The sequence below is a fragment of the Chlamydotis macqueenii genome, chromosome 1 (genome assembly GCF_036417535.1).
Source record: "Chlamydotis macqueenii isolate bChlMac1 chromosome 1, bChlMac1.mat, whole genome shotgun sequence".
Taxonomy (NCBI): Eukaryota; Metazoa; Chordata; class Aves; order Otidiformes; family Otididae; genus Chlamydotis; species Chlamydotis macqueenii.
Genome location: NC_141556.1, coordinates 67037701 through 67065254, shown reverse-complemented (window position 1 = coordinate 67065254; position 27554 = coordinate 67037701). Strand labels below are relative to the sequence as shown.

Here is a 27554-nt window from a genome sequence, read left to right as displayed (position 1 = left end):
TCCTGAGCATCAACTGTGAGAGGCTGGTGCTAAATCAGCAGAGGAGGAACCGCAACCCACTACATTTAACTCTGCCTATTAGGAAGCCTCATAACAGCCAGCATCCGGGCTTGCTGAAGGGATGGGTTTTCTGGACAGAAGCTACAGGTTTCTGGGTAAATTGGCTAATGTGAGGATTAAGACCAAGCTCAGCAGAAGTGAAAGAGCTGGGCTAACTACAGGGTTTTAGAAGCCCCCCCAGAACAATAATACTGGTTTTTACTGGCAAAGGTTTCCTTAATTAGGTTTGGAGCAGGTCGGTGTTGCTGGACTGCAGGTGAAGCCAGGGCTGCTGCTGGGGACAGGGAGGACCTCAGCCAGCACCACTATCACTTGTCTTGCATAAGGCTGTGTCATAGTTCAGCCCTGATCAGGACCAGACTACGCAGTCTCTCTCTCGCTCCCCCCACCCTCCAAGAGAATAGAGGGAGATGATATAAGAAAAAACAGCTCAAGGTTTGAGATAAGGACGGGGAGAAATCCTTAAAGTTACCGTCACGGGCAAAACAGACTCAACTTGGGGAAAACTATTCATTTATTTCTAAAATTAGCAGGAGAATGAGACAGGGAACAAGATAACCTCCCTCCACCCCTCCCTCTTTCCAAGCTTAACATTATCTCTACTACCTTCCCCTTCCGAGCGGCACGGGGCGGGAAAAAGGGAATGGGGGTCGCGGTCAGTTCATCACGCGTTGTTTTACGCCGCTGTATCATTGTCAGGGGAAGAACTCCTCGCCTTCCTCCTCTGCTCCGTTGTGGGGTCCCTCCCACGGGCCACAGTCCTTCCTGAAACTGCTCCGGCGTGGGTGATCTCTTCCACGGGGTGCAGTCCCTCTAGAACAGCTGTCCCAGCGGGCCCTCCACGGGCCACAGCCTCCTTCAGGCCTCCACCTGCTCTGGCGTGGGGTCCTCCACGGGCTGCAGGTGGATCTCTGCCCCTCCGTGGACCTCCATGGGCTGCAGGGGGACAACCCGCTCCACCATGGTCTTCACCACGAGTTGCAGAGGAATCTTGGCCAGGAGCCATATTACTCCTCCCCCTCCTTCTCCACTGACCTTGGCGCCTGCAGCCGTTCCTCACAACAGGCTGGCAGACGTATCTCAGGATCCTTTTTACATCTTATTCACTTCTCATCTCCTCTCCACTTCTTGCAGCCAGGCCGGGCTGAGTTGGGCCCAGTCGGCTGCCCGGCGGGAGGCCAGAGGGTGAGGCCTGCAAGGCCCATGAGGCTCGCGCCTCCCCCTCTCTGCCCCTCGCTCATCTGCTTCACATCTTCTCCTCCTCTTTTTCCTGTTTTCCCCTACTTAAATACGGTATCGCAGAGGTGTTATCACGGGACATTCTGCTACCAATTGGCTCGGCCTTGGCCAGCAGCGGGTCCGCCCTAGGCCCAGCCAAGTCCACTGAACAAAGGGGAGCGACTTCTAGCAGTTTCCTACAGAAGCTACCACCTTAGGCCCCCCCTCACTAACAAAACCAGAACAGGCTGTTAATAAAATCCACAGTGCCAGTGGTAAAAATAGTCACTGTTTCATACTCCAGGAATGACTTAGCTTTGGAGTTTAAAAAAAAAAAATCTTCCCCTGTCATTACAAGATGTAAAGAGACAAACAGACGGAAAACATTTGCAGCACTGAATACGTAATTGGAATCAGGCCAGGATCATTTATGACTTGGTGACCCCCATCTCAGCATAAACACATCAAAAAAGGATAGCAGCAAATCCTTCACGCTGTGCCACACAGAGTCTGGTATTAACGACTCTGCCAGAAATGCTGCGAACAGACCAGAGCTTTCCAAATTGGACAATGTGCTTCCTGGAAGCACTTTTAGCCTTGATGGTAATAGGAGCTGTTGTCACACTATCACAAAGGTCAAATGAGATCCAGTTCAATTCTGCAGCAGATGTTGGATAAAGATTGCTTGATCTTAACCTGTGTCTCAGCTGCAATTCTGCTGCTGGAATGAGGAGCCAGCAAGGCCAGAAAGTGAGACAGAGGAGGACGGTTCCCATTTCACCTGAGACATCAGGAAATTTCTCCTGAAGGATCCGAAGTCTCTTTCCCTAGTTCAGGAACTAACTAGAGCAAACAGTTATGCACAGTTATCGCCCTGTCTCAAGAGGCAATCAACTTCCTACCACCTTCTCAGAGTGCTGGTCTGGTTAGGTCTGGAGAGAAGAGCTAAGTTGCAGCTGCCACTGCCTTGCTGGTCTGGCCCTGCAGAGCCAGAGGGATGTGGTATCAGCCCACCTAGCCATACACCGTGTCCCAGGCAAGGAAAAAAATATAAATGCTTGAATTTGGTAAAAATATATCTTTGGGGGAAAAAAAAGTGTGATAAAATAACAAAAAATTATTAACACAATTTTCAGGTTTGTTGTTTTTAATTAACCCATGGCAGCCCATCTTATGCTTAGCCAGAGCTGCACAGTACTCTATTCCTTCCACCTTCACAAATCCGCCACCAATATTCCACCAACAGGAACGGTCATTCCCTTTTTATACAGACGTCAGCTGAAGCCAAAACTCTGAATGCACACCTCACGAGCAGCCAGTTTTAAGGTTCAAGATAGACTTCAGTTACTGGGCTTTCCAGTCTTGTGCTGAGGCAAATAAATCATATTCTTTGGGCTTTGCATGAAAATAAGCCCAGAGTAAGCAAGCATCTGTAATACAATTCCACAGGATCCAGAGCGTACTTTGAGGTTCAGATAATACTGCTTGCTTTCTATTCTAGACAGAGCAATAAGGAGAAGTAATTAAGTTAAGACAACAAAACAAGTTGTCTTATTTGCCATCTGTAAAACATTTTAGTGCAGGGAAAAAAAAATAATGTCAAGACTACACTTTTGAAAACTTTTGTTTGATTAGCGGCATTGTACCTCGTCAGTAAGTACGGCGAGAACGAAGCTGGATTGTCCTGCTCTGAAAACATCGGCATGGATCCTCCCATTATCCAGAGACGGAAATACAACACGAGAATCACCTTCAAAGAAGAACATCTTGGTTAGTGGTGCGCTACTAAGAAGAACTAAGGCCTCCAGCAAATATTTTGTTGTGATAGCTCTCCATGCTCCGCTCTGTGCCTAGAAGTGAGTCAGCTCAGCGGTTTATGCAGGGTGACAAACATGCCAACCCTCAGCACAGACAGTACGCTATGTTGTTGTGTCTCCTCCTGCTTTCACGTGTGCATTACTGACAGCAACTGGCATATCTCGGCTACCCACGACAAAGGCAGCGTTTCGAAGGACAAATCCGTCACCCTGCTGTGGCTCAGACTGCAGAGTTTTGCTATTGACCTCTACCTAAATACAAAGGGGAAAAACAGGGCTGATGTCTTAGAAGCTATTATCATTCACTCATGCTGGCACAGGTGTTAAGGACAAGCTCCACTGCTGCTTCTCATGCTGTGTAATCCTAATCCCTGGAAGGACTTCTGCAGGCTGGCACTCTTCCACCTTTCTGGGAACCACTCGTCAAGGGACAAGCAAGGGGATCTGGCTCCTAGAGCAGCACAGGGAGTTGCATGCCCAATAGACTTGTTTTCTCCCCTGCAACATGTCAAGTCCTGGTTGGAGTGCACCAAGCAGCAGGCCATTTGCAGGCAGAGCTTTTCTTGTGACTTGTAGTCAGCCCTGCACTGATACTAACAGCATGCTGCCAAAAAGTCAGCCCAGCTCCAGAGAGTCCCTCTGTACTAGGGCTGGAAATACTTGCAGATGATTACATGGTTGTACGGGCAACCACTATAAATTAAAAGAAAATTTGGACTGGAAACACAGCAATACTCTTGCCTCTTCCCAGCTGAAGTTTTCTAGACTGTCTTCCAAGACTAACTTTGTGTTAAGATCTACCATCTAAGCTTTCTGAGTCTTTTAGTATACTACCATGGACGTTCACTCCCATCACACACACAGAATAACCCAATTGAGTCCATTCATACTTACGTAGCTTATCACCAAGGCAGCTCTCTTCAAAAATGGCCTTGCAGTATACAAGAAATTCTGGTTGTTATTTGCAGTCAGGTAGCTGAAATATACGGAAACAAATATTTGTTGGAATACTTTGAAACAATAGTTCATTTTTCAAACTGGAAAAAAGCTGTACATTGTTTTAACTACCCTAAACTAACATGCAGTAATAATGGCATTACTCTTCCTCCTCAAAGCCCTTTCCACACGACTTAAGTAAAATATTGAGACCAATTCAAATAATATACACTATGATACGTTGCAGTTTCCGCATCAAAATCTAGGAGGTTTGGGTTTTATGTTTTGTTTTATTTTTCTTAAACCATCAATTAGCTCCTTAATCCTCAGAAAACCACTATGTCTGTCTCACTAAGATGAGACAGTCTTCTCCCAGAAGACTACACCGAGACACATTTTTAAAAGGTCACCCAAACAGAGCAATTCAATTTTAGGCCACAATTAAAATGCAAAAACTCCTCGTTCCCAGCTCTCTGCTCAGCTTCTAGAGGTGGCAATAACTGTCTAGCTATACTGAACTTGTTTTAAGCCTTTTTTTTTTTTTAAAGTGTATTCTGCATGCTTAAGTTTCATTATAAGTCTGCTGACAAGGTGTTGTGATAATTAACTGCGCAGAGACAAACACACAGGTGGCTTACTGTTGTAGGAGTGTTCATAAAAACCTTCCTGTTTCTCAACGAGTAAAATTAAACTGTATCTGGAGCCAAAACGACACATTTATTTTAATATAAGGTAGAAGCACTTGCCAAATTCTAAGGAGCTTTCTTAATATGACAAATGGTGCCATACCTACGACATTAATTCAATGATAATTCCAGTTCTACTGAACCTTACAGAGGCTTCATCATTGTAATAAAGCAATGAGAAACAAAAAGAAAGACATACAGAAGAGACAACGGGAATATTTTAAGCACAGAGGAGCTAGAAAACTATTGAAAAAAATGACAAATAACTTTAAGAAGTTACAAATACCAACTAAACAAAATAAATTCAGACTGAAAGCATTAGCAGGTTCCTCTGTGTAACATACAATCAGTATCAGAATACTCTATTTAAATGATTTGCAAAAACTGCAGCATGAATCACAGCACCTGCATGCAAGTTAGCTTTCCAAGCATGAAAGGATCATACGTTTCTCCCATGAGCATCTAGCATATAAAATGCATCGTCTTTCCTCTCCAAATTCCTCAAGACAGTCTATCATCTGATTGTTTCCACCCTTCAAGTCCTTGAAAAAACAAGATTGCAGCACTTCCTAATGCTGCCAAGAGTCCTTAATATCTGACTTTTTGTTCAGATTTTCTATAGTAGGAAGTTTGCAAGCCTAGTCACCATGGCAAGATGAAGAAACGATTGCAACACAGACAAAAGCACCAGGGGCAAAGCCAACAAGAAACAGAAGTGGCATTTAACAAGAAGAAAGAAGTACATCTTGGTGCTCTCTACAAAATAACTGCTCTTCAGAAAACTTTCCCTAAGAGTTGTGTCTAAAACTTAAGAACCAATCCATATATTGCAAAGTAAGCCAGATTACTTTCAGCCTTTGGTGTCTACTTACTTACAAATGTTGACATTTAATCACTGAATCTGACTGAAATGTCAGACTAGTCTTCAAGGGCTGAACTCTGCAAAGTTTTTTGAGCTCCCACTGATTTTAATCAGGCTCCAGCAAGTACAAGTGAGATGAAACTAAGCCTTCAGCTTCCTCCCTCCATGAAAGGTCAGGTTGGCCTTCAAGGGTTCACCACAGCCCTGCTCCAAAGCCCACCGGAGCCAAAGGGAAGGGCTCTCGGTGACTTCAACAGCATTTGGATCAAACCCTGGTCTTTTGTTCCCTACTGGAACCTTTTATGAAACTCAACCCCCTCACGATTTGCAGCAGGAACAGAAGTGTTGGGTTGCATTTTGTTTGTGTTTTTATGGATGGAGGGAGGAGAGCCCTCTATTAATCACACTGCCTGACTCTTTTAAAGAACCTGTTTTCACTTGCTTGTAGTTTTAACTGCAACACTTTGGGCAGAAGTATTCCATTACAAATATTTGCTTTGGGTAGAATTATTCTGGGAAAAGATCAGCCAGAACAGTTCAGCTTTTTCCTCCAAGACTTCAGTTAGAGATAGAGGAGCACTTTTATTGGTGTCAAGAAATCTGCCAACTTCAACCTTGACAAACTGCATCACCCGGCACCAGTGACTTAAAACTCATGAGATGGCCGTCATCTCCAGGCTACATGTTTGCCACCCTCCAGAAGAGCCACCCATGGGCGAACAAGCTACGAGACCAGGGGCAGCACCTGCGGGGAGGTGGGGGCACGCAGACCCCGCTGCTTTGCCAGGCTCGGCAGGGATCTGGCTTTCAACAGATCAAGTTTGCATCAAAGATGTTCCAGCTGGAACAACTGCTAGGGACAACACGCTGTTTGTGAAGGCAGCCCTTCACCAAGAAGGGTATATTTCATTTTGGGCTGCTGAGGCTCAGGAAAGCGTGTCTGAGCTTTCTCATCTTTCCCCCAAATGCTTTTGCTACCTTGCAGCTTCAGTTAAGAAATGTTTTTTTTTCCACGACAGTTCAATTAATGAGCAAAGCTCTTCCATTTTGAGAAAGCTGCTGTCCTGAAGTCTATCCGGAAACCACCAAAGATAACATGGCTCATTGCTTGGTAATCCACCTGCCTGCCCATCAGATCACCCTGTACAACTGGCATAAATCCATTAAGTATGGGTTAAGCACAACGCATCAGAGCTTTACAAGAACCCTGTGGTTTTCCAGAGTACCTTGCTGAGGCTATGACTTGTTTCAGGGAAGGTAACTGGGAGAACATCTCATGTGTGGTGCAGATAAAGAACAATATACAGTTCATGTAAAATCAAATGAACCGCAAATGGGACCTGGATGGGGAAGTTTGCTAAATGTCGGTGACACACAGCATGTAAAATGCCGGAGTACTTTACATGTAAGACTGCAGCCCACAGAAACATCTGAAGATACACTGAACTTTGCTCAGACAACCTTAAGATCAGCCAAAGCTCTTTATTTTTTCTTTAGCTAGGACACCAAAGAAATTACTATTACAACAGTTTAACTGGTTTATACGTGTTTTAAACAGCTCCCTTGTATAAAGTCATTTACAGGTCAGATTTCCACACATTTGCCAACCACACCAGGCTGCCAAACATCCCACTGTTCATGGGAACCACTCCCTATCACCTGCTCCACCCCGACCAGCGTAATGTGGCTCCCAGTGCCAAAACACACACACATTCATTCCCATATGACAGCAGGCGTGGGACATGCGTAGAAAAACTGTATTTACAGTAGCTCTGTGCAGAAAAAATCCTACCGCTGGAGTAGGCGAACATTTCAAGGCGTGGGTCTCGCAGATTTTCATAAGGAAAAGATAAAAATTAAGAGGAGGAAATCCAGATTACCAGGTTTGCTAAACAAGTGTGAGAAGAGCCCATGTGGGCAGCGGTTCCACCTCTGCCTCATGCCAGCGTTCCCACAAAGCGAACCAACGTGTAATTGCCTACTTGCTATCTTTTAAAAGCCTTTCAGGAATACTCCCTGAAGCAACCAGAATCACAACAAACAATAAGTCCCAGAAATGCTTAATAATGCAGGGACTTCTCTTGCACAGTTTGAGCGGAGGCCAAGACAGATATTTGGCAGCTCCGGCTTCCTGAAAAGCACGGCTCATCCCGAAATCAGTTACATCACCAGGGTACTCAGAGATTTTATAATTGAAGACAGCAGGGTAGGTGGCCTAGTAAAACTCAATACCGCACAGTTTACAGGAATGTAAACTTTGCTGGTACCAGATGGACTCTGTGTTAATCAAAACAAACTTCTCTGAGATACAGGCTGCTTTTTTAATTTGCACATAGCATTGGAGACATCTGGAGTTCACAGAAAGGAGCAGGGCAGCAGGGCAGCTCCTCAGCTGCCACTCATTGCCACGGCTGCGTGAGCTGTCACAAACCAGTATCGGCAATATATTTATCCCATGCTGCAGCTGATTCAGCTTCGGTATAAAATGTGAAGTCACTCTTGGGTTCTCTTTGAAGGCTTTCTCAAAGGAAGCGAAAAACTATTAAGATGTATGATGGATGCTCCCCATTCGGGACATCTAAAAGACCAAGATAAGTACACAGTTGGACAAACTTTGATATTTCAAGAGCTCGTTTTGGTCAGGTCCCTCTGCTGTGAGAAGATCATTGCTCCCATTTATATTCTTCTCAGGAAACAGATCCACTTCCCAGCAACTGCCAGTGTTTTGAACTAACACTTTCAAAACCCTAATACTACACGAAGGCATTAGAAAGATGAGTATAAAAGCAGGGCTATTAATTTATTCTTAATTATTGATACAGTAAAACATGTCTAATCAGGACAACTTAGAAGGGGCTATTTTAAGTGAATGTCAGACCTTTAGGTCACTGGTAGATGCACATCTTACTCCAAACCAGTTTGACAGACTCTTCTGCTGAGAATGCAGAATTTTTTACAGGAGCTATATTTTGTCTCTAGAGACCATCCTTACCTTTACTACTTTAAAGATTACTTCCTTATAATCTGTCCAGCCAGCTACATCTAACATTGGAGAAGTATGTTTTCAACCTAGCTCGGCCTCTGTTCCTCCTTGAGGACAACCATCAAGGGCCAGTTGTACGTGATATCCCAGCAAGAAAACAGGAGTGAAAAATCCATCATGGAGTAAAAGAATTAAAAAAAAAACAAAAAAAAAAACAACCAATACATTCCAGACATGTCTGGATTTTTAACTTGATTAAAATACCTGTCAATGCAGGGAAATAAAATACAAGTAACAGCTACAGGCTTTGCAAGGGAAAGAATGACAAGCCCTCCTTCTTCCCTCTTTATGAGCAATCTTTGACATTCACCGCAACACACGTGTGGTATCCTTGCTCCTTATCTCCCCAGAGAGCCTTAAACCCCAGCCACCACTACCCACGCAGACCCAGATACATAAACACACACAAACAGAAGCAGTTTTACAGACTCTTTAGGGGGCCATGGAGAGATTTTATGAAAGTCACAGCGGGTTTAACTCATTCGCACTGACAATGGCGCATATTCTTTGTGTACATTTTCAAATGTGACCACAAATTTGGGGTTCTTGCTGTTTATTCGTTTCTCAGGAAAAGCAGAGCAGGGAATAACTGCATAGGCATATACAGCAGAGAAGGCAATCCCACTCGTGGCTTTTCCTTATTCTTCTATGCAATACACTCCTCATTGTATGCGGGATGAAAGTGGAGGAAGAAAACTGGGAGGTACAGGGAAAGGAAGAGAGAGAGGCACAGTAAGGAATCAGGAACAGAAAGAGAAAAAAAATAAAGTAGCAAAATGCACTTAACGGATCAAAGATGTGATCAAGAAGATGAAAAAGGACTTCCCTTCATACCAGACATTCCATTGACGCGACAAGGAAACAAGGTAGAGCAGGGCTAACAGGCAAAATAAGACCTCATCAGAGCCCAGCCACCTTCTGCCAGATCTCAGGAAACCATAGCACCATGCCTGCAACTTAAAGCTTCCATCTATTTCAGCCATTTTATTTCCTCTGCATCACACACACCTGAGGCATTGAAATGCACCGTTAGGTTTGTTATTCCCTGTCCTAGCCCAGTTAAGGGCTTGTATAGAAGTATTTCAAGTAACTGCATTATAAGCAGTAGTGATAGCAGCTTTGGCTGCTCCACACATTCAACTACAATCCGCTATTTTCAGCCGTGTCATAGTTCAGCCCCGACTGGGACCAGACTACGCAGTCTCTCTCTCACTCCTGCCACCTTCCAAGAGAATAGGGGGAGATGTTATAAGGAAAAACGGCTCGAGGTTTGAGATAAGGACAGGGAGAAAATCCTTAAAGTTACCGTTAGGGACAAAACAGATTCGACCTGGGGAAAACTATTCATTTATTACTAAAAACAGCAGGATAATGAGACAGAGAACAAGATAACCTCCCTCCACCCCCCCCTCTTCCCAAGCTTAACATTATCTCTAGTACCTTCCCCCCTCCAAGCGGCACAGAGGGGAAGAGGGAATGGGGGTTGCGGTCAGTTCATCACGCGTTGTTTCATGCCGCTGCTTCATGGTCGGGGAAAGAACTCCTCACATTCCTCCCCTGCTCCATTGTGGGGTCCCACCCATACGCCACAGTCCTTCCTGAAACTGCTCCGGCGTGGGTCATCTCTTCCATGGGGTGCAGTCTCTCCAGAACGGCTGTCCCAGCGGGCCCTCCATGGGCCACAGCCACCTTCAGGCATCCACCTCCCCCCAGTGCAGGGTCCTCCAAGGGCTGCAGGTGGATCTCTGCTCCTCCGTGGACCTCCATGGGCTGCAGGGGGACAACCTGCTCCACCATGGTCATCACCACAGGCTGCAGGGGAATCTTGGCCAGGAGCCGCATTACTCCTCCCCCTCCTTCTGAACTGACCTTGGCATCTGCAGCCGTTCCTCTCTCACAAGAAAAGTTCTTCACAACAGGCTGACCAACGCCTCTCAGAATCTCGTCACATCATCCAGCTCATCTCCTCTCCACTTCTTGCAGCCAGGCTGGGCCGAGTCGGGCCCAGTCAGCCGCCTGGCAAGAGGCCAGACGGTGAGGCCTGCAAGGCCCATGAGGCCTGCGCCTCCCCCTCTGCGCCTCTGCCCCTGCTCAGCTTCTTCACATCTTCTCTTCTCTTTTTTATCTCCTGTTTTTGCCCTTCTTAAATACGTTATCGCAGAGGCATTATCACAGAACATTCTGCTGCCAATCGGCTCGGCCTTGGCCAGCAGCGGGTCTGCCCTAGGCCCGGCCGAGTCCACTGAACAAAGGGGAGCGACTTTGAGCAGTTTCCTACAGAAGCTACCACCTTAGGCCCCCCCTCACTAAACAAAACCACAACAAGCTGCTTGTTCTTTTGACAAGCTTTCTTCATTCAGGCTGAAAGTTTTCCCTTCCAGGAGCTTGCGTCAAGCTGAAATTGCTTTCTTCCTTGGAAGTATCATGTAAAAGAGTTAGGCTGTTAGGCTGTTCCTGAAAAAGCAATTAAGAGAGATTTGCCCATATCAACACTTTATTGGGAAAACTTCAGTGGTTCTGTACTTTGGAGCAGGGATTTGAAATTTAGTAGAGGGACTGCAGAGATGCTCCCATTATTGCTTTCAGCAACAACTCACTCTGCCTCTGGCCACTGGGAAAAAAAAAAAAAAAAATCTCCACTTACAACACTCACTAGAGATTTGTATCAATTCCCCAGGGTCTCTCGCCCTACCAAACACCATCTAGCAGGAGCTTGCAGGAACAGCATCAGACTCTCCTTGCATTGCTCCTGCAAAGCCATTGAGATAAGAGACTGTCTCCTGCAGTGACTCTATCCAACCTGGAGGAGACTTGGACTGCAGAGGGCTGAAAATTTGCGTCTGAAGAAGAGGCTATGTGAGTATGTGTTGTAAGGAAGAGAAAGACAGAGATGCCTGGAGATTTTCAGAACTCTGCTGCTGTCAGAGATCCAGCTGCAGTATCTGAGTAATCAGCTGCCACTGGAGCTCCAGTCACGTGTATCCCCAGTAAGCACTCAGGAGCTGGACCTCAGCACCGGAGGCATGGAAGAGCCCACCTTCCTCGGAGCGGCCCCGCTGAAGAGAGCCGACTGTGCTTTACACGACTCAATCTAGCACGAGCAGATGGACCCAAAAACACAGAGGATAGCCAGGACTCCTAGAGACTGACAGCTGCCTTTGTGTCTTTGCACAGAAAAGAGCTGGCAGCTCTTGAATACAGCCTTCCCCAAAACACTGCACAGCCTTCAGGGGCCACGCTCACTCTGCAGAGCCAGGCTTGGTAAAGGGGCTGCCTGCAGACCCACCGTGCACAGGCAGGGAGCATGGGGTCTGCCAGGTATCTAAAACACTCTCCCTAATCACAAAAAAAAACCAAAACCTAGCTTGCTTGCCAGCTTTTATATGAAGAGGGGAGGAGGTTATCTTCCACTCACGCACAAGACTCTCTTATTGTGAGTGGAAATTATTGAGGTGTCCCTGGGAATCAAGTGTCCTAGTAAAAATTTACAAACAAGCCATAAAAGATGCGGAGGCCTGCCACGTTGCTTTGATGCTCTCCATAAAGCATTTCATGTCAGCAAACACACACTGGTCCAACTATTGTGCTAAATTACAGAAGGGACCATGGTGGCTTTAAAATTATGTATGCGCAATTAGGGAATTGAGGCTCTAACTTTTTCCTGTTGTCTTTATCCAGGACCTCAGTAAACAAACTTTAAAAAAAAAAAAAAAAAAAAAAATAGAAAAGTTTACAACAGGACATAAGAGGAGGAATAAAAATATTAAAGAGAAAGAGCACAGAAATCAATGTCTGTGAGATTGTCAGTCCCTTTCTGGTGAGTCTCCTGCACTCCGCACAGGAGAGGAAAGATATGCACCTCGAAGGAAGAAATAATACATACCACTGCTAGCAACAGCAGACCATCCTAGATTCCAATACAGTGCCAAAAAAGATCAAATAAGGAATGTGAGGGCAGGGAAAAAAATAAAAATAATAAAAAAAAGAGAACAGGACAAAACAGAAACCACCATATTCAGGCAGTCCACCTACTTCTTGTGGACAGACACACACCACCATGCAGACAACCAGTCCCTAGAAAACACAGTGAGAGCACAGTCCAGTGGTAAACATGCCTGGCGAAGGCAGGAGCCCAAGCACTCAGTCCTGAGGCAGGGATGAATGCACTTGCCCCTACCACAATCAGCAGGATATGCTGGGAAACAGAAAAGAGCTCCCCTAGAGAAAAGGCCCATCACCTCCTCCCTCCTCTAATGCATCAGCCCTTAAAAACAGTGATAAGCACTAATGAGAATCAGAGGGGCAGGTGAGGGTCAGCTGGTCCAAATCCCAGCTCCTGAAACAACTCTTTAGGGAATTTAAATAACAGAGTTTGACTTGAGGAAGGAGAGGAAGAAAGCAAACTTTGACAACCGAGCCCACTCTCAATCAGGGCAAATGCTCAATTGTTTGGTTTTTTTTCCTTAAATATGTTTGCTGAACTGAATTATATTTTTTAAGTCATCATTTGGGGTCAGCCCAAAAAGAAACTTTTGCAATGCTTGGAGAGGCACATAATGTTTTAGTTGTCAGTGTTTCTGGTAAATCAAGTGAAAGTGGTAAGTGAAAGTCTGGTTTCAGAAGGAGACATGGGCACAATTTGCAAAGAAACGCGGGGAGGAAATAAGCGCCTCAAACTCCCTGTAAATGTAGCCTGAGAGTATTGCTTTATTTCAAAATATGTTTGTTTTGATTTTTTTTTAATTCGGCCAGAATTTTTTTTGTAATCCAAAACTACTTGTCAAATTCAATTTAAACTCACATTTTTCACTTAATTGGAGAGGGGGGGAAATCACGCATCTGCAGTTTGAATTCTTGACTGAGACAAGAAGATGGAAAGAGGAGCAGTTATCACACTGCTGTGATGGGGTGGAAGGACTGTGGACCTTCAGGAGAGTAAAACAGAGTGTGTATGGGGAGCTCACAGCACTAGTGTCCAAGAACCAATTTATGGACATCTAGAAAGAAACAGCAAACAATAATAAGAAAATGAATGAAAAGAAGCAATAGGCAAAATTCAGAGGGGAACATTCATGCATTTGATAATCTTCCCTCCTCCTCCTCCCCTGGCTGCCTCTGCCTTGGGGACAGCAGTCTCTAAGGGCTGGGTTAGAGGACCACGTTAGCATGGACTTTGTGGGAGCAGGTAGCGAGCAAGGAGAGACCAAGAGCTAGCGTACGGGGCACTATTGCAATAGCAACAGTTTGCTTATAGGAGGTGTTAATGAAGACTGAAAAGCTTGCCTGGATTCTCCTGAAGATGCCCTCTAAATTAAAAGAGGTTATAACCTACTCATTTACACTGAGATTTTTCCCAGGTTCACACGATGGAAAGGGATGGTCCTTGTTTGGATCCAGACTGCCCGTCAAAAGCCATGAGTGGCACAGACACTAAATTCAGCTGTACTGTCCTCAAACTGAAGCTTCGCCTGTTTTCCACAAACTTCTCCTTCAAAATGAAACACATGCATCAGCTACTTGAAGAACAGTTTACTGGATGTCAATGCTAAATACTTCAGGAAGAAGGCATCTCCTTTCTGGAAAATTCTTAATCTGACATTTGATCTGGCATATCCCTTTGCTTCTGTCAGATTAAATGAAGCAATCCATAAATATGTCACAGCCATCTCTAAATACAAAATAAATGGTAAAAAAAAAAACAAGCCCTTCCTCACTCTTGTTAGGAAGTCGTCTGTTATATTTAACATCCTCAAAAATAGCTTGTTCTTTTAAAATATGAATGACACGAGTCTGTTAGCAATATAGTGAAGAAGCAAAATAACATTCTTCAGAGCTGGTACCCTTTCAGAGAAACTTTTTGATGTTTGCAATCAAATGCAACTCAATGCCAAAGTTATACTGCAACACAGAAAGCATCTGAAACAAAACAATTCAAAAATTGGCAGCAAATGACTTCTTTTGTAAGGAGCCCTGTAAGTAAATTGTGCTTGTACTACTTGTTGGCATGAAATACCAAACACTACACTTCCAAAAACTTTTATCTCTGTCGCTTTTCCACACAATCATCTACAAACAAATCCTTAAATTCTTCAAATTAAAAACGGACTGATTCTTTCATCGCAAGCACTCATGGTTCGGTTATGATAGGGTTCATCTGTACAAAATAAAAATTAAAATCCACAATAGCCAGTAAAGATTAGTGGCTTGCTTTAAATTTATTTCCTCTGCAAAGCTATTCTTTATATCTCATCTAAACCGATAATAAATGGTAAAAACCAAAAGCACATAAATAAAAGAATAATTCTGAAACTTGGCAGAATTAGAAAAAAAATAATTACACTTTATCCTATTTTGATCACAATTCAGTCTCATCTATTGCCAGAAAAATAAGACCACAAATATTCCAGTCTTCTTTAAGTCACTAAGATACTTGCTTTGAACTGCATTGGCAACTTCCAAAAATAAGCAGTAGCAAAAAAAACAACATCATTTTGTAGTCTCCATCTCCATAGAAGTGGGTTTAAATTCTGACATCTAAAAGCCTGGTAAGCATGAAAGATCCTGCACAGTTGCTCACAGGAAAGCTTACGGGATGTTGCACTCAGCTGAAAATACGAGCAGCTTGTGCCCTGGGGATTTTGCAAAGCACCCTCCAACCACATCAGACTTTCACGGGATAGGGCTGGAGCTAACACTCAGTAACGCTCAGATGCGTACTTGCAGGGACAACCAAACCTTCCCTCATAACTCACAGCCTCTCTTCCCCAGATGCCCCATCCTAGAAGGCACATAGCCTGTTTGGCTTGAGGGAAACCCATGAAAACACATCATGAAATTTGTTCAAGGCTTCGCCACCCTCCAACAATAGCCATGGTCTGTGTTGTTCTGGCAAGCCACAAGCAAGATCAGTTTAACAAAGTCCCTTCCACAGCCCCACATCTCTGCACTGCCAAAGGGACGCCTGCTCTAGCTACCATGTTAGGCACCCTCTGGCATCACACATGTCCCACAAGGCAACCAAAAGGAGGGTGTGAGGGTGCGGGCAGACAGGCCCTGGTGGGCAAGGAGACAGAGCCACACATCATGGGAAAGGTTGTGGGTCCCAGAGAAGATAACTGTGGTCTGTGCTTGTCTGGACTCCAGATAGCAATGGGATATGGCCAAAAATGACGCAAATGCCCAGGCAAGAAGACATGGGTAATGGAAGAGGGGAAAGGTGAGAAGTGTTATGAGAGCTACCACAAACACATCTGCTCATTCTTAAAGAACGGCGGTGGCTCTTGGGACCACTGCTGCACAGATGCATGGACCCTGGCCTCAAAGTCCACCAGAAGAGTCGCTACGGAAGAACAGCCGCACAGCCTCTGCAGCTAAGGCAGGAGAACGGATTCTCCCAAATTCACTTGTAAAGAAATACCAGGACAAGCAATACTGCCACAAAAATGATCTAAAGGCTCATAAATTTGCTCACAGGAAACAGACATTTTCATTAAAATAATTTTTTTTTCTTGTTCTCCTTTAATATTTGCACTGCATTTGTTTGATTCTCTTAGGGCCTTGCTGAATAATTAAGAAAAAAGTACCAGCCAGTGGTGGTAATATTGTCAACCAAGACTGAAGACAAAGAGCTGCCATTATTTCTGTATTTGAGTTATTGATTAAATGTAACATCCGCAAAGCAGCAATCAGAATTGCTATGCCACAAACATTCCCAGAGAAATAAAGACTTGGAACAAGTGCCAATCACGTATACTCTTGTGGTTAAAATGCAATTAAACAAGTAAAGCATCCAATAGACCCATAAGCTAAACAAAAACACATCACAGAAACCTGAACTGCGGAGCAAAAACAAAGGCAAGATTTTTTAAACATAATTCACAAATGAAAAGTGACAGTGCAGGCTGTTGTTTGTAAGCCATTGTAAAAACTTTCAGATCAGATGTATATATGTGTTATTTATACAGAGGGAAAAGGGTCTTTTTCCAAAATATGTCTCCATGGGATAAATCCTCTGAAACAGTAATGCTACAGTGATTCCAGAAAATTGTCTCTCTTATGCTTCCTGGTTTACTTTTGAAGGTTTTTAAGTGATGAAATGGACGGGAAGAAAATTATTCTTGAATTAACTATGTAAAACTCTTGCCCTCAGACCCTGAGGAAAGATTATTCTGAGGAAAATAAGAGAGTAAGAATAATAGCCAGCGAATGTACTCATTTCACAGTCTCGGTTTGATCACCAGAAATTAATACAGAGAGCATCATCCTCACCGAAGGCCGTCAGACTTGCAGAGAGCAAAGAGCCAGAGGCAGAAGCCATGCAGCGGGGACACCAGGGATGGCTCTGGCAAGACCCTGCAGCTCAACCAAGAGAACGGCGAGCCCCGCGCACTGCCATCTCCCGCAGAGGGAAGAGGCCAGGCGTTTTGGAAGAGGACAGCCACGCATCTTCACTGGAAGCGTAAGCTTTCAAATCACACTTAGCTTGTAGATGCTGCATGGGTAAGAACAGAGCGATCTCCAAAGCAGCAGCAGTTTCTATTAAATTTGGCCACCGCAGGCCCCTCCCATGGTGCTTAGCATAAGAGGCAACTACCCTAGGGACACCAGCCCTGGTTTGGAGTTTCTCCTCTTTGGCGAGGAGTCTCCAACCCAACCTGCCTCAGGACAGGCAGTTACTGCAGGGTGTTCCAAGGAGCAGAGAAGCGGTGGAGTGGAGTTTACGTAAGTGGCTGCTGCCTGTTAAAGCTTCCTCCAGAGAAAACAAGCTCGCCCAAGTCCACTTTACTTGAGCAAATCTATTTTGTCTGCTTCAGTTTTGTTTCCTTGAATTGATAGCTCAGGGCTATGATGGAGAAGGCAGAAAAGGGCACTTTTCACAAGGGCCAGAAAGAAATAGATTTTACAAGATGGATGGAGCGAATCAAGGCAAAGTGTTGATGAACATACTGTGCTTCGGGCAACTTAATAAAACACACATTACAAAAATCACTACAAATCATCTGCATGAGTTTAAAGTCTTGACCAAACCATACGTGCTGCATTACCTCGTAGGCTGCCCGCCTCAGGTAAAAAGAAAAATTCTGCCCAGTTCACCAGTACCTACTACAGAGCAATAACCCACTTTTTTTGTTTGTTGGGTTTTTTAACCTCTAATGAGCTTGTTTCAGTGCCCTGAGCAGATCCAGGAGTCTCTCCCTTTGCAAACAGCCACCTGACAGCTCACCAAAGCGGCTGTCTCCAGAATTAGGACAGAGACGTCGAAACGCACAAGAGGCAAATTGATCCGATCGATCTCTCGGAGAGTTGAGAAGCACATGGTCCTCAGAGACCTTTATTTTTTCAATCTGCAATGAAAGGGGCTGGCAGTAAACTGGAGAAAGCCAGTTTTATAAGCTGGGAGGGAAATGATTATAGAAGTGTAGCAGTTCTGGGATCTTCCAGCTGGTTTAAATGATTTGGCTTCCTTACAAACATACTGAAGGGGGGGGGGGGAGAAGAAGGAAAAAAAAAAAGAAAACTCCTGAAGGTCAGCCATGAGTGCTATAGGTATCACATGAAACAGAGTCCTCAATTTATTCTCAAACATTTAATGTAGAGATGGGGACAGGGGGAGGAAAGAGGAATACAGAGGAGGAATGGAAGTTACTGCATCCATATGTAAATATGGATTAAGAGAGAGCTGAGACTGAGAGAGTTAGGGCTGTACAGCCTGGAAAAGAGAAGGCTCCAGGGAGACCTTAAAGCAGCCTTCCAGTACCTAAAGGGGGCCTACCGGAAAGACGGGGAGAACTCTTCAGCAGGGCCTGTTGTGATAGGACAAGGGGTCATTGTTTTAAAATAGAAGAAGGTAGATTTAGATTAGATATTAGGAAAAAATTTTTTACACTGAGGGTGGTGGAACCCTGGCACAGGTTGCCCAGAGAGGTGGTGGAAGCCCCATCCCTGGAAACATTCAAGGCCAGGTTGGATGAGGCTCTGAGCAACCTGATCTGGTTGGAGATGTCCCTGCTCCTTGCAGCGGGTTGACCTAGATGACCTTTGAAGGTCCCTTCCAACACAAACCATTCTACAATTTTGAGATTAAGGAAGCAGACAGTCCCCTGCAAGACTTCAGACAAACGAGCAATATCAAGAGAGGGATTAGAGAGCAACACTATCTACACCATGAGCTCCTCTGACCACAGCAGCCAGGCGCTCAGGTGAGGTATAAAAATCACACCCCTCTGGAAAGCACTGATCTGACCCCACTCTGCCACGGCTCAAAAGGCGGCTTTTACTGCTGGGTGAAATACTACTTCCCAAAGAGGACAGGAGCTGATTCCCTGATTCTTTGCCTCCTTCGCTTGGTTCTCCCTTTTTATTACATAGGCTGAGCTATTGTCTGTGCCATACAGATAGTTTCACTACTGCTTCATAGGGAAACAGTAACATTTCTAAAGTGCTCAGAGAGAAGGGAACATTTGTTTCCATTGAAACTTTTTGGTTATTTCAACCCAGATTTGCAAATCACTTTGCCAGCTCCACACTGCACTTTTGCAAGCACCATGAGAAAAAGTAAGTGGAGTTGCACTGACTAGCCTTCAGCAACCCAGGCTGATGGGGATAAGGAGCAGCATCTTAATAGCCTCCTCTTTCTATCCCAACCCTGGGAAAAGTGTGATTGTTATTGAATCTAACTCTTTTTCCTACATTCCTTGTTTAGAAAACGTCCAAAATAGAAACAAAACATACTGTTCATTGAGAAAAGCTTTTCCTTTCTTTTTGTTTTGTGATTTCAGGGTGGTTTTTTTTTTACAGATGGTTAGAGTTAATGAAATAAACAGTTTGGTTTAAGCAAAGCTTTTTAGGAGGTCCTTTTTTTTTATTCCCCCATTAGGGCCAATCTAATGAACTAATTTTCACCCTGTTGGGAGTCAACAGGAGCTCGTGCTTGTTCACTCCTTCCTCCAAGGTCAGCAGCCTGTACTTTGCTTTGGTTCCTTGCTGGCACAGGTTGCACGCTGATTTTGGCAGCTCCCGTGCTGGCTGGAGCGCTGCAAACCCCAGGCTGCCCCGCTGCCCGCTCACGTGCTTGCGCAGGGGTGGCCAGGCTGGCAGCAGTGGCCATCTCTGGTACACGGCACAGCACCGCTGACTGCACGGAGGCTCTCCATGCCCTTCGCCCATCTCCTGGGCGAGGCCTGTGGCCACTTCGTGGTTTTGACCTGATGCAAACATGGGTGTGTGTGGAAGTGTTTCAAACATGTAACTGGGATCCTGTGTATGCCTCTCCAGAATAAGGACTGTATTACACCAGATCACACCCTTTGCCGCAGCTAACCATCCCTCAATTGCACACAAACTCACATTTAAACTCAAACATGCCAGATATTTCATTTATTTCAATTTCTTTTTTTTTCTCTTACTGATCTCTCTTACCGACTCTGCAAGGCCACATCTGATATAAATAATATCATCATCCACCAAGTTACAGAAAAGGAAGCCAAAACCCTACGGACTCCATCCCACTTTCACTTCTGTCAATGGCTGCCTCTTGCTGATTTCACAGCAGGAATCCTGACTCCTTTCCACTTCTTTATTATTTTTTTTTTAAAACAACTTTTGGTAGAGGGCCAACACTTGATGAAGAACGAGACAATCCCACTGGGTGCTGTTCATCCATGTCCTGCCAGCATTCCTGCCGCTAACCCGCCCGCCACTTGGGATTTACAACGCTTTTGCGAACACGTCACTGCGCTCACACCCAGGAGGGCATGCTCCCTGCTCTGCCCTTGCAACTGTCACTGGCCAGCGTGCACCAGGGGTCCGAGAGACCCGCTCTCCCGAAACAAAGCACTCCAAGCCACATACTAAAATCCTGGTGAAAGCTGTTGGAAACCCCTGCAAGAAGAATAGCAGCAGCAGAGCGGATATTCAGAAAGGTTAACTTTCCCCAAGGGAAATGAGCCTCCCCACATGCCCTTTTTGATCAGCAGTGAAAGGGGAGGAGAGGGGAGAGCTGATGCAGAGCCATCCTTCCCTCTGAGTCACCCTCTGGGGACCCTCTTTCTCTCCATCAGCTACAGATGGTGCTCACCTCTCTCAGACTCAGCTCCCTCAAAACTCACACTGTCCAGACACAGCTCAGGCTCTGACAAAAATAATTAGAACTACTGATGGAGAAAAAAAAACACCTTTTGGGTCTGGTGTTTATTGAGCAAAAGAGTGTAGGATATTTTCACCCTCTTGGCAACCCTGCTTTTTGAGTTCCCAGCAACTGACGCCAGCTTTGATGGAAAAATAAGTTGCCGAGCCGCAAAAAGCGTGGGGCTAGCTTTTCCTTTGCTGCACTGTTGGTCAATCAAAGAGACAGATTCATAAATGGAAAAGCTTCATCTCACAATAGTCTGTGTATTGCTGCCTGTGGACAGGAAAAAAATAAAAGACTACAAATAATATTGATATGGTAACACATGTTTAAAATCAGTAATGAGAGAGCTGGAGGAGAGCTTATCCAGAGCCGCAAGTGCCAGCCAGTCTTATAGCGCTTTGGCAGAGGCAACTCCAGAAAAACAAGGTGGGGGTATTCGCTTTGTGGCTTGCAGACTGTCTGTGTCAATGCAATCATACCTCAGTCATCTGCTCCAGCTGGGACTGAGACCAAGCTCTTTGGGACCACGCACCTCAGCTCTGAGAGGGGAGCGCCTGACTGCCCCACAGCTGCTGCATCTCACCAGAGAGTCCACCTCTCAACAACCACTGCTGAACCAAGCATGAGTTGTGCTGCTGGATTTCTCCTCAGAGACAAATTTTGGTAACTATTACCTGTGTCTCTTTGTACATAAGCAAGTTGCCCAGCCTTCAGTCTACTACAGTACCTTACAGTACCTATCAGGTGGCTATCTAGAAATGTATAACCCATGGTCATACTTCCCATCAGAAGTTTCAAGGACTTCACCTCCAGAACGGCAGAGTGAATTAAACCAAACAATCCATAGCAATGACTAGGCACGGAAAAAAACACAACCTCACCACCACAGGAAATGAAGTGGGAGGGCATAGGCTGGGAAATTCCTTGCACTCTCAAAAAAGGAGCTAGGTGAGTGAGCTTGCTACAATGCATCTCACCAGCAAGTAAATATTTCTGTCAAACTAACATACAGCTTTCCATCCCAAATGACTTCCCTGCTTTCCGCAGAAGTACCAGTTATCTAGCATTCCAGATGTCCTCAAGCTGCTTCATGGCCACTTTTCAGAGCAAGCGTGTGGAAAATGTAGAACTGTTCCTAAAAGGAAGCTAACCATTTTACAGGAACCGCAGATGTGACTCCTAACATTCCTAAGAAAAAATACACTTAAGGAAACCAGTGTTTGTAAGCAGTCACTTCATTCCAGTCAACTATGCAAAAATACCCGCAAACACCCAAACCAACACTCTTATGAAAAATGACAGCTGAAAAAAAAAAAAAAAAAAAACAAAAAAAAAACCCAAAAAACCAAAAAACACAAACACAACAAAAAACACAAAAACAACCACCTGCACAACCAGTGTTTCTTCAGGACTTCTCTGTCTATGCTGTTACAGGGAATTTGCAAGACTATTTCACAGCGCTGCAACATCTGCAGCACGCATGCCCACCCCACAGCGGATCCATGCTGCTGGGGCACTGCAGGACCCAGGGCTGTCAGACACTCCGGGACACCACAACAGCCTCCCCATAACGCATTACAAACTCCGTTCTTACATTTGGGTTTAACACTGAGAAGTGGGTGACTATTTCACCAGTCCTGTCCCGCTCACGACTTTACAACTCAGGACTGTGGCAACAGCCTGAAATGAAGACCTGTTTCAAAGCGTTAATATCGGAGACCGAGAAAGAGGGCTGGTACAGACAGCCAGACAGCCCTGGCATAGTTTATATGGGATATATTCAGGACCTTTACCCCACTATGGACTGACAGCAGTTCAGAGGGTTTTGTGGTTTCTGTTCCTTTGACTGCTTAAAAAAGGATGCACTCTATCTTTTTTAAGACAACAGCTGACCGGTTTCAACGTTTCCTTTTCATTTCTGTCATGAGAACAGAGAAGCAAAGGGTAAGGCTGTGCAGCGAAATACTGTTCCAGAGGTAAACCAGTGCAAAATTAATATTGTTCCTAAAATTTCGACAGGGATGACTCCCAGCTCCAGAAGGAAAGATGCCCCATTTAGTAAAAAATATGCTGTTATGAGACTAGAGCTTCAGACAACAGGCGTCGAAGAAAAGCAATTTTTAAACCCCACTGAATTCTTTTTTTACCTGTCTATTTCTAACCTTAAAAACCTGTTAGATTTTCTTTTTTTCCTACACTCTAAGGCATACACTTTTCTCCAGGAGACTGAACTGCTGCCAAAACCACACCACTATCCAAGGATCTTAACACACTTTGCAAAAATATTAATTAAAACTCACACAGCAAGAAAAAGGGAGTAAGGCTGGATCCTTTGTTTCACAGCAAGGGAAACACTACCACCAAAAAAAAAAAAAAAAAAAAAAAAGACAAAAAGATTTGACAACATACCAGCCATCTCAAAGAAAACACGCTGCAGAGGACAACAGAGAGGTGATGCTGGGAGGGTAGAGAGGTGGGAGAGGAAGAGTAAAACCCAGGAGTTCATCTCTCAGCAGTGCTTTTACTAGACTATGCTTCTACTATGCAATATTAGGTTGGTTGAGATTGAAAATGGAGATTTAGGAGCCAGTTTTCTTAATCCTGCTTTCTCACCACACCTACGCAATTGCGGCATCCAAACACACCACCCAAAACAAAGCAGTGGCTAATTATCATATCTCATTATAAGGACGCCTCATCTGTACTTCTTTCAAGATTTTTCACAGTGTCATTATTTCTCTCTGCAGCATGATTTCCCACTCAAGTGTGGGGAAAATGAAGGCAATAGCTATTTAAACGCAATTTGCAACATGGTCTGTATGTATTAATTTCTTACTGTCTTCTGGGAATATTTTCCTGCATCAGGTACCTAATCCATAAATACACATCCATTTGCTTAACAAATTTGTGGACAAAAGAAAAGTAGAACTAAAGCAATAATTTAATTTCTACTGAATAGTGCACATGTATTACTTTATAATACATAAACATCATTCCATCAAAGTGAACTAAGGTTAGGAAAGCCATTAATATATCCTTACCAACATGACAGGGCTAGAAAGTAAAATAAAGTGGACTCGTTCACATCAGACATCATTTGCTGGTTTTGTAGTTATTTCCCTCAAAAACAACCACAAAAAGCAGTCTCTCAGGGAGGGGTGACTGATCAGTAGTTTTGCAGACAGAAAGAGCAACCTGAAAAGCTACAAGCTCAGCAGCGAAAGGGCAATGTTTTCCCAAAGGCAGCCGGTCAGGGGACGTTGCAATTCGGCACACAATGCAGCAGGTCTCTATTCAAAAGGCTGGCACACGTCCTAAGCAGAGATCCTCTCCATTTAGGCCACCCAGAGCCAGGACAGCACAGGAGCAGGAGGGAGGAGGAAATCAGAGGAAACAGAGGAGCAGAGCCGTTTAGGCTGCACTTCTTCACATAAGGAGCTCCATATACAAGATTTTACTGAACCAGGCAAAGAGAAAACTAACAAGGAAATCTGAAACCCCTCATGCTTGTACATTTTCAGCTCTCTGGACTCCCATACGTATCCGATACCATGGCTGCTACTCAGAGCAGATAGCGTGGCACCCATGCGTGAAGCCCTCTACTGCCTGAAGCCAAGGGCATCAGAAATGTCCAACCTTCACATCAGGTCTAGACATAGTCTATTTTTGTTATGGAAAAGAATAATTTCAGATCCAATTTGTTTCCAAAACAAAGGAATTCGCCTCCCAAAGCCTGCCAGGAAGAGAGGAGGACAACATTCCTTCCTCTGCTCTCAGGAAATTAAAGTTACCCAACTGCTGGGAGGTGTTAAGAAGCCTCAGTCTCTTCCTGGTGCCAATATTGAAAGGTGTCAAATGCCTTCACCTCACACTGCCCTCAGAGAATGGTGAGAGAGCAGAGTACCACACATCCAAGCTCATGCAGAAAGTTTATTTTGACTCCTCTGAACCACAAACACTTCAGACCACGATAACATGCAGTTCCAAGTTATTTCCTCTTTAGTTTGTTTTTTTGGGGCGTGGGGTTTTTTTTTTTTGTTGGTTTTTTTTTGGTTTTTTTTTTTCTCCTTTAGCTAAAAAGGAGAAGGTACCATGGCTGAGTGATGGGTGCTCCTTGGAGCACTGGAGCAGAGCTGGAGAGCCATTCCTCTGAATGCGTTGCTCCCCAGCTGACGAACAGAACAACCCAGCCCACAGAGGACTTCTCTCACCCAGCAGCAACCTGAACTACAACCTATCAAACAGCAGCTACGTTATTGTCTCACGTGTCTATAGCGACCAGCTGTAGCCAAGGAAAATCCCCAAATTCAGCTGGTGCTGAAGAAATGTCAATGAGCCCTGGGGTTGTGCCAGGCATGAGAATGATCATGTCTACATACCTTCCAAGGGAGACAGAGGTTACAGAAGTGCACACCGTTCCCCTAGAGATCCAGCAGCCCTTTTAGACTGTCTTGCCAAAAAGGAGCAAGTTACCTGTGCTCAGTAAAGGCACTCTTTCTACGGGACTTCGTGGATGGAAATCCATAGCAGAGACAGCAAAACATCAATCGTTCCTCTGGGAAGTACACTACCAGGAAAGGAAAGGCAATCATCCTTATCTTAAACTATGATTCATATTATCTTTGCTTACGGGCTACATCATTTTCACACCATCATTCAGGCTCTGACATAATGGGCAAGAAGCATCCTATCAGCATGGCAAAGGAAGCCTATCCAACAGGCTCATGAAACGGGAACTGGGGTCTCCAAAAGGCCTGATATAATGACAACTAATGCCTCTGGGCATCCAGAAGAAAGCAAGAAGCAGCAAGTTTCTTGACGAACGTGATGGGAAAGTGTTAAGTTTTAGGTCCAGTTTAAGTTTCAATTCTCACCTCACGTAGACTTGCTTTGCACCAGTGTACAACAGGGCATACGCATGAGCCACAATCCAAAGTAATTAAACTTATTTTTTCGTTTCCTCCAGTTGCCAAGATAAAGCAGGAGGTTCTATACCGCTCCACTCTCCTATAAAGGGACCTTAAACATATTTGGTGGGGATACTGATAGTATGTTTTTTATCCCACACATTTGCAGTCGCTGATTTTTTTTGTTCTATGTTTTCTCAAAACATCTGCAAGTCAGAATGAAAAGCATAAGTTTCTGAAGCTGCTGAGATTTCCGTGGCACTTGACCAAAGGAAATAAATAAAAATAAAAGCGAGCACTCCAAACATACCCTTCTCCTTGGCAAATGCAAAGGTAGCTTCTCAGGAGAGTCTCAGCAGTTGTCTCTACACAAAGCTTGCCTAGACTATGCCAATAAGAAGGGTATTACATTATTTAGTAACAACTCATGACAATCGTCTGCGTCCCCTCCCCAGGAACACTTATAAAATAAAGAGTTGCTGCTGGGTTCTCACATTTCAACACAGTTTTGTACCTCACTGGACAGTCTCTTCAGTTTTGTGTGCCCACACATTAACACGCAGACACACAAAGGAAGGAAGACAAGAGATGCACATATGGTAAAAGAAGACATCAACACAAGGGTTAAGTAGGCATAAATTGGCCACAGAGGCATTTAGGCTGGAAAAAGAAAGCTTTCCAGACAAACTTGTCAGACTGGAGCTGCCTTCCAAGGGATGGAGATGATCCAACTGGACACAAGGCAGCACTGAGCCAGTCTATGAAGAGGATAACTGGCTGTGGGCAGTAACAGAGGACTATGATGAGCCAAGTAGTCCCTCACTGTCTGATGTTCCTTTGACAGAAGGAAGGAGGTTACTCTAAGAAGTGGTTTGTTTAGTTTGTTTTTTTTTTCTTTTACTGAATCAGAGAGTATACCTCTCTTCTTGCTAAAGCGATCGTAACTCCCATTAGAGAAGCTATTTAAGAAAATAAGCATTAACAGGTTGGAAAACGCGTTTAAAATTAATGGCCTAAAATTCACCAAGCCTAGTTTAAGAAGGTGAGAAGAATCCCACAGGCAGGCTTAGGGAGCCAGTCAGATCAGCACTGTCAGCCATCCCATTCACTAAGCCTGCAGGGGCCTGAGTCTCGTCATGAGGATGCCGGAGATGTGGAAACCTCAGCTGTACCCAACACAAACAGAGCTACAGCTGTTTGGCTGCAATGACCCAGTAATCACTGTGATTACGTGTCCCAGTTACTGGAGGACTCTGCTAGAGGGATTAGCAGGTCGTGATCATCACACTAAGCTCTGCTCGAAAAAGCATTAAACATGAGGACTAAACATTCAAAATAATTTCCTGCTCAAGTACCTCAATGTTTGGGAGCCTGAGAGAAGGTGAGTCCTAATTGGCAGAGAGCATTACCGCTTCAAGTGATTGCGCCGGGAATCCCATGTCTCAAAAGCAAGCCCTGGAAGAACCATCTGGACTCACTCAATAGCCCTGCAACTTTATCCAGTTGAAAACTCAAGTCTTCTTCAAACATAACTTGGGGGATGACCACGCCATACTGAATTCCCAGGACTCCTGCCTCCCCCGAAGCCTCCTCCATGTCCTAGCAGAATTACCAGGGAGCCAGTAACACACTGAACCACCACACTAAATTAAAGGCAGAGAGGCACCTTTGATGACTATGCAAAACATCTCCCTTGACATTGACATGGAAACAGCTCCCTTTTTCAAGCTCTCACATATGCGTTTTCTTCCTTAATAGTTTTTTAAAGAAGATATTGGACATAATATCTGCCATCTATTAAAATAAAAGCTTTGAAGGTAGAAAACACTTCTAGAAATTATCTTGGGAATCTTGCTGAACTTTATTGTATTTGGAGTCATCATTCTTTCTATACA

The 27554-nt window shown here is 44.6% G+C and overlaps 1 protein-coding gene across 1 annotated transcript in view; it reads right to left on the bottom strand.

The window, feature by feature from the left end:
• The window catches only part of TMTC1 (transmembrane O-mannosyltransferase targeting cadherins 1), a 150728-nt gene that overhangs the window by 88950 nt on the left and 34224 nt on the right, over nucleotides 1–27554 (bottom strand). Inside the window, exons 6-7 of the mRNA XM_086755234.1 lie at nucleotides 3990–4071; nucleotides 2925–3028 (exon numbers count right to left, since the gene is read on the bottom strand). Of these exons, the coding sequence (XP_086611360.1) occupies nucleotides 2925–3028; nucleotides 3990–4071 (186 nt within the window). The remainder of the gene's footprint in view (nucleotides 1–2924; nucleotides 3029–3989; nucleotides 4072–27554) is intronic.